This window comes from Pongo pygmaeus, chromosome 19 (assembly GCF_028885625.2).
Source record: "Pongo pygmaeus isolate AG05252 chromosome 19, NHGRI_mPonPyg2-v2.0_pri, whole genome shotgun sequence".
Classification (NCBI taxonomy): Eukaryota; Metazoa; Chordata; class Mammalia; order Primates; family Hominidae; genus Pongo; species Pongo pygmaeus.
Window position 1 is genome coordinate 48,280,807 of NC_072392.2, and position 12,925 is coordinate 48,293,731.

At 50.3% G+C, this 12,925-nt stretch overlaps 1 protein-coding gene across 5 annotated transcripts in view; it reads left to right on the top strand.

The window, feature by feature from the left end:
* The window catches only part of RHBDL3 (rhomboid like 3), a 58,921-nt gene extending 48,101 nt beyond the window's left edge, over positions 1–10,820 (top strand). For 3 of the 5 annotated variants that reach the window (XM_063656162.1, XM_063656164.1, XM_063656163.1), the window contains exons 7-8: positions 2,126–2,186; positions 7,135–10,814. In XM_063656162.1, the coding sequence (XP_063512232.1) occupies positions 2,126–2,186; positions 7,135–7,406 (333 nt within the window). In that variant the 3' untranslated portion in view covers positions 7,407–10,814. Of the gene's footprint in view, positions 1–2,125; positions 2,187–7,134 lie in introns of all 5 variants that reach the window. The other 2 variants (XM_054459968.2, XM_063656161.1) reach the window with 1 other exon arrangement.
* The last annotated feature ends 2,105 nt before the right edge of the window (positions 10,821–12,925 follow it).

Here is a 12,925-nt window from a genome sequence, read left to right on the forward strand (position 1 = left end):
CGTTATCCTGCCATCTGCTTCTTAGCTTGGAACGTGAAGATTAGTGAAGATTAGACTTTCCACCTAAAAAGGGAAGGCAGGTGGCTCACCTCACCTTCTGTGAAGAAGGGGTTGCCGGTCAGTGAGGAAGAGTGGGGGAAGGGAGGAGGTGGGCAAGAAACCAGATATATAGACATGTATGTATATTTCATTTATCCATCCATCCATGGACACTGGGGTGGCTTCCACGTCTTGCCTATGGTGAATAATGCTGCTATGAACATGGGTATCACTTTTTTTTATTTTTATTTTTTTTGAGATGGAGTCTGGCTCTACTGATCCACCCGCCTTGGCCTCCCAAAGTGCTGGGATTACAGGCATAAGCCACCACGCCCAGCCGGGTATCACCTTTAAGGGAGAATTGAAATCCATGGAGGGGACATTATAGGGAAGGAAAGCCTGGCAAACAACAGCAAGAAGAACCGTTAGGGGTGAGAGCCCTTCCCAGGGCTCCCAGGGAGGCAGGGAGCACCCCGTCACGTGGGCTGGAGGGCCATCTTGTTGGCTACTTGGCAGTGGGTGTCCGCCTTTGGGAGGAGATGTCCCATTAGATGATTCCCAAGTTTCCTCCCATCCTAGGGTTTCAGCTTGGAGGGGGGCTGCGGTGCCCACCATCCGCTAACTGAGCCAGCTCAGATTGGGTCGCTAGATTCAGGGGAGGGCACTGACTCCTGTTTTGTTCCTCGTCTCCTGGCAAGCCTCCTCTGTGGGCAGACACCAGCAGATGACAATGATATCCTGCCATCTGCTTCCTAGCACGGAACATGTCGGCAAACGAAGATAGGCTTTCCACCTAAAGCGGGACCGCGGGTGGCCCACACTTCACTTTCTGTGAAGAAGGGGTTGCCGGTCAGTGAGGAAGGATGGGGAGAAGGGAGGACGTGGGCAAGAACTAAAGGCTGTGAGGATTTCCCCCTCTTTGGCATCTGCTCTGTGTCGTGCTTGCTTGACGGAAGCGTTCATGGATGTTAGTGTCCATGCCAGTGTTCTGGGCCTCTGTAAAGTTACACGTATGTTCCTGCAACCTCAAAGAAGTGCCAGACATGCCCCCGAGCTGGGCCTGGGCCAGGCAGCAAAGGCATATTGGGTGGTGGGAGGGAACCAAAGTCCCCTGGTTGTGCCCTCCTTCCCTGGGGCTTATGTGTTCCAGGAAGATTCCGGGCTCGTTTCTGTGCATGCGCACCTCTGTACAAATGGAATAGTGCTTTGAATGCACTGCAGGAGTGCCTCTCAAAGGAACCCTGTGGTGAAGTCTTTTGTAAAGTGAGAAGTCCTTTTGTAAAGCGAATAATTGTACTGTTTATCTGCTTTGGAGGTTCCGAGTTTTCCGAGATTCTCAGGGGAGAGAGGGAGTTGTTTGAAGGCCACCTGGCCCACCCCCTCTCCAGCATCTGATTCTCCTCTGGAGCATCCTTTCCGAGTGACGTGAAACCCCCGATGGTGGGAAACTCACGACCCCTGCAAGATGGACCATTCTATCTCTGGAGAGCTCTGCTTACTAGAAATGGAAACTTACTCTGAGCTAAAAAGTCTCTCTCTGAAGTTTTCATCCATTGCATCTTCTGCTTGCAGGTTACACTGAATCGAATGTGCCCTTTCCTTATGTTGACTCATTTGATATTTGACAACAATGAACTTGACCCCTGAGTCTCCTCTTTTTTGAGCTAAAAGATCCTGGCTTCCCCATTCATTCCTCATTTGCAGGATTTTGAGCTCTTTTATCATCCTGGTGGTTCTGCCTTGACTTTGCTTGGTTGGCTGTCCTGCATCCTTTGCAACCATGGAGCTCAGCAATGAATGCAGCTCTGAGATGTTCTTTATCCATGTTGAGGAGACAGGGCCTCTCCTCTTCCTAGATCTGGAGTCCCTTCCTCTTGTTAGTCCAGCTCAAGAACTTTTATGACAGGAGTAAACTTGCTGTTGCCTAAAATCTCAAAGCCATGTGGTGTGTTCTGCCACTAAGCCACAACCGTCTCATTCAGGACTTCACGGAGATCCTTATTTTAATGTCAGGTTTTCTTAAGCAAGACACACCGGCAGAAGAGTGGTCTAATCTGGAACTGACTGAACTCTCCTTTTTCCCTAGAACTGGTCAGGCATGAAGTGCCAGTTCAAGCTGCTGCGGATGGCTGTGGCCCTTATCTGTAGTAAGTACTGATGGGGCGCTGGGGGACCAAAGCCTGGCACCAGGCCCTGGGGTTCAAAGATGGCACAGTTACTGCCCTTCATGGGCTTGTGGTCAAGAAAAAAAAGTGAGACCTGTCAATGATGTGCAAAAAAGTAGGGATATTGTGAGAGCTGTCTGTCCTGCTGTGCTGCTTCGTAACCATTCATCTTTTATTTATTTATCTATTTTTAAAAATTATATTTTCATCTTTTTTTTGAGACAGGTTGTCTCCCTCTGTCATCCAGCCTGCAGTGCAGTGGCACAATCATAGCTCGCTGCAGCATCAGACTCCTGCCTGGGCTCCGGTGATCCTCCCTCTTCAGCCTCCCAAATAGTTGGGACTACACATGTGTGGTACCATGCCTGGCTGTTTAAAATTTTTGGCAGAGATGGGGGTCTTGCCGTGTTGCCCAGGCTGGTGTTGAACTCCTGGGCTCAAGCAATCCTCCTGCCTCGGCCTCTCAAGTTGCTGGGATTACAGATATGAGTCACCATGCCCGGCCTTTTTTATTTTATTTTATTTTATTTTATTATTTTATTTTTTTATTTTATTTTATTTTATTTTTATTTTATTTTATTTTATTTTTTATTTTTTATTTTATTTTATTTTATTTTATATTTTATTTTATTTTATATTTTATTTTTTATTTTTTTTATTTTTATTTTATTTTATTTTATTTTTAATTTATTTTATTTTATTTTATTTTATTTTATTTATTTTATTTTTTTGAGATGGAGCCTCCCTCCGTCGCCCAGGCTAGAGTGCAGTGGTGTGATCTCGGCTCACCACAACCTCCACCTCCCGGGTTCAAGTGATTCTCCTGTCTCAGCCCCCCAAGTAGCTAGGATTAGGGCATGCCACCACGCCCAGCTACTTTTTTGTATTTTTTGTAAAGACGGGGTTTCACCATGTTGGCCAGGCTGGTCTCAAACTCCTGACCTCAGGTGATTTGCCCACCTTGGCCTCCCAAAGTGCTGGGATTACAGGCGTGAGCCACCATGCCTGGCCCCAGCCTATTTTTTCATCTTTTTATTGACATATAATATGCAAACAGAAAAGTACTTAACGACCAGCACCCAGATCAAGACAAATAACTTCCTAACCTTTTTGGTCATGGAACTGATCCTTTGAGATCCCTTGTTGAAAGTCCAAGACCCTGTTGCCAGAAAAATACATATATGTGCACTCATGTGCATACACACATGTATCAAAAGCTGCAGTTTTAGCAGGTTCACAAACTGTAACTAGTCCAAGAACCCCTAGGAACAAGATGTCTTCAGGGCCTAGTTGGGAGAGCTCAGTTCTACCTACAGAGGTCATTCTGAGTGTTAGTGGCAAGCAGGTGTCCACCAAGTAAACACGGTGTAAGAGGACATTTCAGGCAAAGCTGCAGCCTGAACTAACACATAGATGGGTGAAGGGTCATGGCCAGCGAGTTGGTTAGCAAAACCAAGAAATTCGTTTCGGGATTGTGTGTGATTTTGATCAGAGATAAAGTTAGTGAAACAGTATGAGTCAGATTGTTAAGGGCTTTAAATGCTAAGAAAAGAAAATGCACTTCACTTTGCATTCCCTGGGATCCCACTGGAGGGCTTTCAACAAGAGAGTTATTGATGGATAACCAGAGTTTTAGAAAACCAGTCAGGCTGCAGTGTGGAGAACAGATTGTGAGGACAAGGGGGGATAAGACCAGAGGCCAAAGGGCTCTTTCTGAGTTCGAAAGAGATGAGTCTGAACAGAAGCAATGGAGGTAGGGGCCGGGCAGTGTGGCTGACGCCTGTAATCCCAGCACTTTGGGAGGCCAAGGTGGGAGGATTGCTTGAGGCCAGGAGTTCAAGACCAGCCTTGGCAATATAGCAAGACCTTGTCTCTACAAAAAAAAATACAAAAAAATTAGCCAGGCATGGTGGCTTGCGCCTGTAGTCCTAGCTACTTAGACTGAGGCAGGAAGATCTCTTGAGCCTAGGAGTTCAATACCAGCCTGGGCAACAGAGCAAGACCCTGTCTCTACAAAAAAAAAAAATTAAAAATTAGCCAGGCATGGTGGCTTATGCCTATAGTCCTAGCCCAGGAGCTTGAGGCAGCAGTGAGCTATGATCATGCCACTGCACTTCAGCCTGTGTGACAGAGCGAGACCCTGCCTTAAAAAAAAAAAAAAAAAAAAAAAAAAAGAAAAGTCCAGGCGCAGTGGCTCACTCCTGTACTCCCAGCACTTTGAGAGGCTGAAGCAAGTAGATCACCTGAGGTCAGGAGTTCGAGACCAGCCTGACCAACATGGTGAAACCCTGTCTCTACTAAAAATACAAAAATTAGCCGGGCATGGTGGCGCGCGCCTGTAATCCCAGTTACTGTTACTCAGGAGGCTGAGGCAGGAGAATCCCTTGAACCTGGGAGGCGGAGGTTGCAGTGAGCTGAGATCATGCCACTACACTCCAGCCTCAGCAACAGAGCGAGACTCTGTCTCAAAAAAAAAACAAAAAAAAAACGATGAGGATAGAAGAGGGAGTGAATGCATTTTCTCATCCAGTCCTCCAAACCCACCTAAAAAGGGTATTATTATTAGCTTAATTTATAGGTAGAAACTCCAGGCTCAGAGAGTTAGGTTCCTAGCCCAAGGTCACCCAGCTAAGAAGTGATAGAGCCAGAATTCAGAGCCAGCCTGTGCCATTTCAAATGTCCCACATGTTAGCCAAGCTAGATAGTAAGCACCTGGGCTTTCTCTGGGTCAGCCACCTGCTGTGTAGGTAAGAGGAAGACTGAGTCTGAACAAACCTGGGATGGAGGGTCAGGCCTGGGAGGGCTCCGCTTCAATTCACGTCCACCTTCCTTACTTCTTACCCCATGGCTTTCAAGAAATCGGGTCTGCCCCTGACCCTCTGTGGGTCTCTCTGGATCTGTTTCCTGGATGGGGCTGGAGGATCTCTCATCCCAGGAAGGACCTTCCAGCCTTAAAACCTGAGGACTCCTTGAGTCAGGGCATTAGGGTGCAGTGGAGTGGCAGTGGGTGTGGCATAGCTTCTGCATCTGCTTAGGCCCTGAGTTTGTTCGTTTTTGAGGAAGGAAAGAGAAGCATGAGTCTTGTTGCTTAAAAAAAAAAAAATCCGGCCGGGCGCGGTGGCTCACGCCTGTAATCCCAGCACTTTGGGAGGCCGAGGCGGGCGGATCACGAGGTCAGGAGATAGAGACCATCCTGGCTAACACGGTGAAACCTGGTCTCTACTAAAAATAGAAAAAATTAGCTGGGTGTGGTGGCACACGCCTGTAGTCCCAGCTACTGGGGAGGCTGAGGCAGGAGAATGGCGTGAACCCGGGAGGCGGAGCTTGCAGTGAGCCGAGATCGTGCCACTGCACTCCAGCCTGGGTGACAGAGCAAGACTCCGTCTCAAAAAAAAAAAAAAAATTCCAGCCGTAAGCATCATAAAAACTAAAATGCTGTATCGGAGTTGGAGACCATCATCTTTCAAACCTCCTTTATCAAACCCTGGACCTGGGGAGCCAAGGCTAGAAGGCTGCCCCAGGGCAGGAGTGGGGGAGCGGAGGGCGGAGGGTCGATCCCTGGATGCGCCTTTTCTGCCATCTATCGGCCATCCTTGGAGTTGCAGGGCTCAGCCCAGAAGGCTGGGCAACCCCAAAGGAAATGAAGGTCCCTGGAGGTTCTGGCACCCCCTGCAGTGGTTAGAGTGGAGAGAAGAGCCCTGGCTGATTAACTGGTAGCTAAATAGGTATAAAATTCCCCTCAGAGGGCTTTATTTCAATGTCAAATTTGCCTTGGTTTTCTTATCTGTAAAATGGGAATAAGAATACCTACCCTCAGTGTTCTTTTGGTAGTGGATAATGGGATGGCAGTTTCCTAGCGTCCGTCCTTTCAAGAGACTCATCCCCACTTGACTGGCTGACCCAAGAAGTTCACACAAGAAGCGTGGATTGGTGATCAGGATGAAGGCATCTTAGAATCTGTTAAGGGTCTGGGTGTGGTGGCTCATGCCTGTAATCCTAGCACTGTGGGAGGCTGAGGCAGGAGACTCACTTGAGCCCAGGAGTTCAGGCCTGAGCAACATAGTAAGACCTCATCTCTACAAAAAAAATGTTTTTAATTACCCAGATGTGGTGGTGGGCGCCTGTAGTCCCAGCTACTTGGGAGGCTGAGATGGGAGGATCACCTGAGCCCAGGAGGTTGAGGCTGAAGTGAGCTGTGATGGTGCCGCTGTACTCCAGCCTAGAGTGAGACCCGTGTCAACAAGAACAACAAAAAGAATCTGTTAAGGGGTCAATTCAGCAATTTGTTGGGGTCAGGGTTTTCTTTTTTTGTTTGTTTTTGAGACAGTCTTGCTGTCGCCCAGGCTGCAGCGCAGTAGTGCAATCTCAGCTCACTGCAACCTCCACCTCCTGGGTTCAAGCAGTTCTGCCTCAGCCTCCTGAGTAGCTGGGATTACGGGAGCCCACCACCACACCTAGCTAATTTTTGTATTTTTAGTAGAGATGGGGTTCCACCATGTTGGCCAGGCTGGTCTCGAACTCCTGACCTCAGGTGATCCACCCGCCTCGGCCTCCCAAAGTGCTGAGATTACAGGTGTGAGTCGCCGTGCCCGGCCAAATGTCACCTCTTTAGGGAGGTCTTGCGTGACTCCCCAAGCTAAAGAATTTCCCTCCTTAAACCAGGCATTACTTTTACATCACCTGTTTCCCCCCATAGATGTCTCTCTTCCTGAAATTATCTTATGTATGTAATTGCTTACTGCTTTATTGCTAGACCCTGTAAGCTCTGGGAGAACAGAGATTTGCCTGCCTCCTTCACTACTGTGTCCCCAGTGCAGAGAATGGTGCTTGGCCTAATAGGGAATGAATTCATGGGTGGGTGATGAAGTGAAGGCCCTCAGCCCCTGCTCAGGGCCCTCCTGTGACAACTCTCTGCTTCCTCCCCTTGCAGTGAGCATGGAGTTTGGGCGGGCCGTGTGGCTCCGCTTCCACCCATCGGCCTATCCCCCGTGTCCTCACCCAAGCTTCGTGGCGCACTTGGGTGGCGTGGCCGTGGGCATCACCCTGGGCGTGGTGGTCTTGAGGAACTATGAGCAGAGGCTCCAGGACCAGTCACTGTGGTGGATTTTTGTGGCCATGTACACCGTCTTCGTGCTGTTTGCCGTCTTCTGGAACATCTTTGCCTACACCCTGCTGGACTTGAAGCTGCCGCCTCCCCCCTGAGGGCTGGAGGCCCGAGGTCGGGGAGGGGAGGGAAAAGCGGCACCCACAGGGAGCACCTGCGAGGTTTTTTCTCATCACCAGCTCAGCTAGGCCGGGCAGGCGAGGACAGAAGACTCTGGGCTGCTGTAATGTTTGTGTTTAGATTTGGACACACAGTGGAGACCCTTTCCTGAAAGGCACCTGGCAGAGGAGTTGATGTGGCTGCTGTCGTTTTTCTCGGCTGCTCTGATGACATCGGGCCAGGGTGAAGGTCTGGGGTGGGGTGTGAGAGTGGCCCTCCCTCACCTGGGCTGGGCTTCTTCCATAGGGCCAGGGGGTGCCCCCTCGCTGCTGCGGATTGAGCAGCGGCTTCTTCCTCATCCTCTACCCTCAGAGACCCTAAGAGACATGGGAAGGCTCAAGGGTTGTTGCAGCCAGGCATGGCCCCTCTCTAGCTCAGAGATAATTGCAGGCCATGTGCTGTCTCCTTGACACCTGCTGGGTCTGGAGCTCCAGTAAGAAGAGGGCCTACGGGACATGTCAGCTGTGACCTGGGCTGGTTGGTGGGCACTGGGACATGATCTGTTGTGCCTGGGTTGGGCAGAGCAGGGAGGCTGTAGGCTCTAGGCCCCCTCTTGTGCTGGGGGTACCCAGTGAGAGGGACCCAAGCAGGGGGAATAAACTTCATTCCAAGTTGCACCCTGGAGAAGACAGACCCAGGACCAGCTTCAGACTTCTCCCTCCCTTTCTTCCAGGATATTGGCATCTCACACTGGTGCCCTAGCCTCCATGCCCAGCCTTGTTTTAGGGTCTGTCTTTCCTTTTGCTGCCCTGACACTACTTTGTGCCTCTCTTTGGTTATGGAGACAGTGTTTTGAAACATTCGTGTGTGTGTGTGTGTGTGTGTGTGTGTGTATGTGATGGGAAAGGTAACTGAGGCAAGTCAGCGCCTGCAGAGAAGGCATGGCGGATGCAGGGGGCCCATGTGGGTGTCCGTGAGAGGCGGGAGACTGTGGTGTGCTGTGGTTGCTGAGTCCTTGCTTTGACAAAGCCTGCCCCCTTCCTTCCCATCTCCTGTCCCTTCCACCCCATCTCCTGTCCCTTCCACACCTGCCCCTGAGCATCACTGACCGGTGGCAGAATGGCCCTGCTGGAGGGAGAGCTCAAGCCCTCCGAGGATCCCTGGATGCTGAGGTTTGCCAGGTTCAGCTCTTGTTTCCCTCTGAGATGGCCTTCATATCCAAAAAGGTTCCATCCTATCTCCCTTAGGAAAGAAAGAGCTTTGGGGGCACAAGAGACGCTGGGGTAGGAATGTTGAGGCCATGTGTCCATTTGAGTTAGGGGGACAGGAGGCTACAGGAAGAGGAATTCCAATTTAGTTAGAAAACTTTGCCTCGGGAGAATTGTTGGGTGCATGGATGAACCTCAGAAGGAGGGCAGCCAGTAACCTCGGAGGCTTGGATGCGGGAGAGAACATGGTAGTTATCAAATCCACCCCACCCCCATTACACAAGTGAGAAAACAAGATGGAGGGAATGACCCTCCTAATAGGAGCTGGTGCAGGCCCCGAATGGAGGGCATGAGGATGACCTTTGACAAAAGATGACACTCCCTTTATCGTGCTCTTGGAATTCTCAACCACTGACAGCCCAGAAGAACAAAGAATGCCAGGCCTGGGGGAAGGCAGGGGGCTGGGCGTGTCCAGAAACAGGGGCAGGAGTGTGGGAACGGTCTTCCTCCAGCCTCGTGCCCATCCTGGCCCTTGAGTGTAGCGGGGTCCAGGGTCAGTCAGGCCAGGCATTTGGGGTCTTGGGCCACAGTGGCTTCCCATCCTGGTGACTACATGTAAATGGGCTCACTCACTTACTGGCAGGCGAGGCCCAGCCATGCCCCATCTTGGACCACTGCTAAATAGATTGCCCTGGCCTCATCCACATATGTAGTGCCCTAGGTCCTGCTCCCCCGCACCAGTGCTGTGCTGAGGGCCGCAGCCTGTGGCACTGTGGGCCCACACCTTTGGCGGTTGCGTCAGCCTGGGGCGTCTTGTGTGTGCCCTGCCCACATTCTCTGCCCTAGTGATAGAAAGATGTAGATGGAAGTCAGTGCCTCAGAGGAGGAGGCTCTGAGGCTGTGGAGCTGGGCTCAGGGAAGTCCGGGGGAGGATGCAGAAGGAGCCAGGAGGTTGCTGCCTCTGCCTGGGCTGCAACCGCACTAAGCTGAGCGATGAGGTCCTTTCCTGGAGGGATGGAGAATCCCCTCCAGATTCCTGTCCTGGCCCCTGGGGCTTCTGTGGTGTGGGTGGAATGAGCAGAGTGCCAACTCTGTCTGGTATGACCTGGAGAGGGGGCTTCCTCTCTCAGGGGTGAGAAAGCATTGAACTAGAAGACTCTAGAAATCCCTCATAGAAGTACTCAGCTCCCTCGGGGACTCCCAGGGAAGCTTGTTACTGAGAAGGACAGTGGAGGCGGAATCGTGTCTCCCACCATGTTAAGTGTGTCCTCTGCTGCCAAGGACCCTCGTCTGTACCTTAGACCACCAGCCCCAGCTGTTCCCTGTCAGCACACCCACCTCCACTCCCTCTCCCAACCATGACTTCAAGCGGGGCCACAGGGTGGGGGCATAGAGTCACTTCACCTGACCCAGGCCTCTCCCCAGGTCAGGAGGCAGCTGTCTGGTCAGAGGGGTTCCCTTTGTGGCATCTGGCTTTCTCCTCAGCAGGTTCCACCACCCTCTCAGCAGCACTTGCCCATGGCCAAGGCTGGCCGTGTCCTCCCTGCCTCTTTCCTTGTCTGAGGTGGCTGCCGGCCCAGAGGGTGGTGTATAAATCTTCAGGCTGGCGGAGGTAGATTGGCCTTTTATCTACAGGATACAGAAACTGAAAGCTGGGGAATCCTCAAACAGCAGCCATAGACTCGCTGGCTCTCATTAAACGGGAGAGGAATCACAGAAACTGGGGAAGGGAAAACAAACCTTCAAAGGAGAAATTTCGCTTTAATGACACCATTCATCATTCGTTTTTTAATTAGGAAAAGCTCCCTAATGAGGCTCTTTTGCCAGCTAATAGGACTCTCGATTTCCATGAGAACCATTCTTGCCCAGAGGATTAGGGGAGCCATTGCTCACCAAGCCAGGATCTTCCCCCAGCGTCCAATTTAATTTGCAAATACGTAATGCAGATTCCCTGGGTGCCGTGAAAGCCCTTCCTGGCATCATTCATGTTGCTCCCCATGCTGGCTGGAAAGCACGGTTCTCCTCTGCCTTAAAAACAGTGCCCAACAGTGAACTGCCCCTCCGAGGACTTGAGTAAGTGGAAAAAACAAAACACAAACTGCAATGTTTGTTTCTAAGTATTTTTGTATTGTGTACATTCTGTATATTTTTGTTGTAACATATTATTTGAGCACAGATTCCATTAAAGATTTTTTTTTTCCAAGCCATTGGTTATTCAGGAAGTGACCTGAAGGGCTGGCATTAGGGCCTGTTTCATCTGGGTCTGGGTCAGGATGGGTGGGAGAGGGTGAACAGCAGCAGTGGTGGATCTAGGATTTCTATAAAGTACAGATTGGGGCATCAGTGCTTAGCACCAGTCTGTAGCTGTGTGCATCTTACTTAACTTTTCTCAAATCACTGAACTCTTTTGAGTGGTTGATGAAAGCTGTGATTTCTCTTCTGATAAAAATGTGTATGTAGGACGGGCATGGTGGCTCACACCTGTAATCCCAGCACTTTGGGAGGCCAAGGCTTGTGGATCACCTGAGGTCAGGAGTTCAAGACCAACCTGGCCAACATGATGAAACCCCGTCTGTACTAAAAATACAAAAAATTAGCTGGGTGTGGTGGCGCACGCCTGTAATCCCAGCTACTCAGGAGGCTAAGGCAAGAGAATCACTTGAACCAGGGAGGCAGAGGTTGCAGTGAGCCGAGATCGCACCACTGCACTCTGGTGTGGCAACAGTGAGACTCCGTCTCAAAAAAAAAAAAAAAAAAAAAAAAAAAAAAAAAAAAACACAGGCCAGGCGCAGTGGCTCACGCCTGTAATCCCAGCACTTTGGGAGGCCGAAGTGGGCGGATCATGAAGTCAGGAGTTCGAGACCAGCCTGGCCAACACAGTTAAATCCCGTCTCTACTAAAAATGCAAAAATTAACTGGGCGTTGTGGTGGGCACCTGTAATCCCAGCTACTCAGGAGGCTGAGGCAGGAAAATCGCTTGAACCCTGGAGGCGAAGGTTGCAGTGAGCTGAGATCATGCCACTAAACTCCAGCCTGGGCGACAGAACTAGACTCTGTCTCAAAATAAAAAAAAAAAAGGAAAAGAAAAGAAAATTTAAATGCTGCAGAATCTACCCAAGAACAAACTTTAGAGTGCCGTTAAGGCTAAAGGCCAAAGAACCCACTTCTGTTTAGCGTGTGGAGATCCAACTTCACTAGAAGGAGAAATCACGATCCTCTCTGAGCATCAGTGCTCTTATAGGTCAACTTCAGGCTGAAGTACCTGAGCCATTTAAAGGCAAGCTCCTGCCAGGCGCAGTAGCTCATGCCTGTAATCCCAGCACTTTGGGAGGCTGAGGCAGGCAGATCACTTGAGGCCAGACCAGCCTGGCCAACATGACAAAACCACATCTCTGCTAATAATACAAAAAAACTGCCAGGTGCAATGGCTCACGCCTGTAATCCCAACACTTTGGGAGGCTGAGGCGGGCAGATCTTGAGGTCAGGAGTTCCAGACCAGCCTGGCCAACATGGTGAAACCGTGTCTCTACTAAAAATACAAAAATTAGCCGGGCAATAGTGGTGCATGCCTGTAGTCCCAGCTACTCGGGAGGCTGAGGCAGAATTGCTTGAGCCTGGGAGGCAGGGGTTGCAGTGAGCCGAGATCCTGCCACAGCACTCCAGTCTAGGTGACAGAGTGGACCCTGTCTCAATAAATAAATAAATAAATAAACAAATAAATAAATAAATAATAAAGGCAAGCTCCTTGGAGAGCCAGAAGCTGTTGAATTCTCTGCCTTTGCCTTCTCTCCCTTTTTTACTTTCCTGGTTCTTCGCTTCTATTAATGCTAGATTCTCATTCTTCCATACATTAATAAGGCACTTCCCAATAATAAGGTAATTAAGAAATGAAGGGCTGGGCACAGTGGCTCACACCTGTAATCCCAGCACTTTGGGAGGCCGAGGCGGGTGGATCACCTGAGGTCAGGAGTTTGAGACCAGCCTGGCCAACATGGCAAAACCCCGTCTATACTAAAAATACAAAATTAGCCAAGCATGGTGGTGCATGCCTGTAGTCCCAGCTACTCAGGAGGCTGAGGCAGGAGAATCACTTGCACCCAGGAGGCAGAGGTTGCAGTGAGCCGAGATTGCGCCATTGCACTCCAGCCTGGGCAACAAGAACAAAACTCCATCTCAAAAAAGAAACAAACAAAAAAAAAAACAGGTGCAGTGGCTCATGCCTGTAATCCTAGCACTTTGGGAGGCTGAGGTGGGCGGATCACCTGAGGTCGGGTGTTCGAGACTAGCCTGACCAACGTGGGGAAACCCTG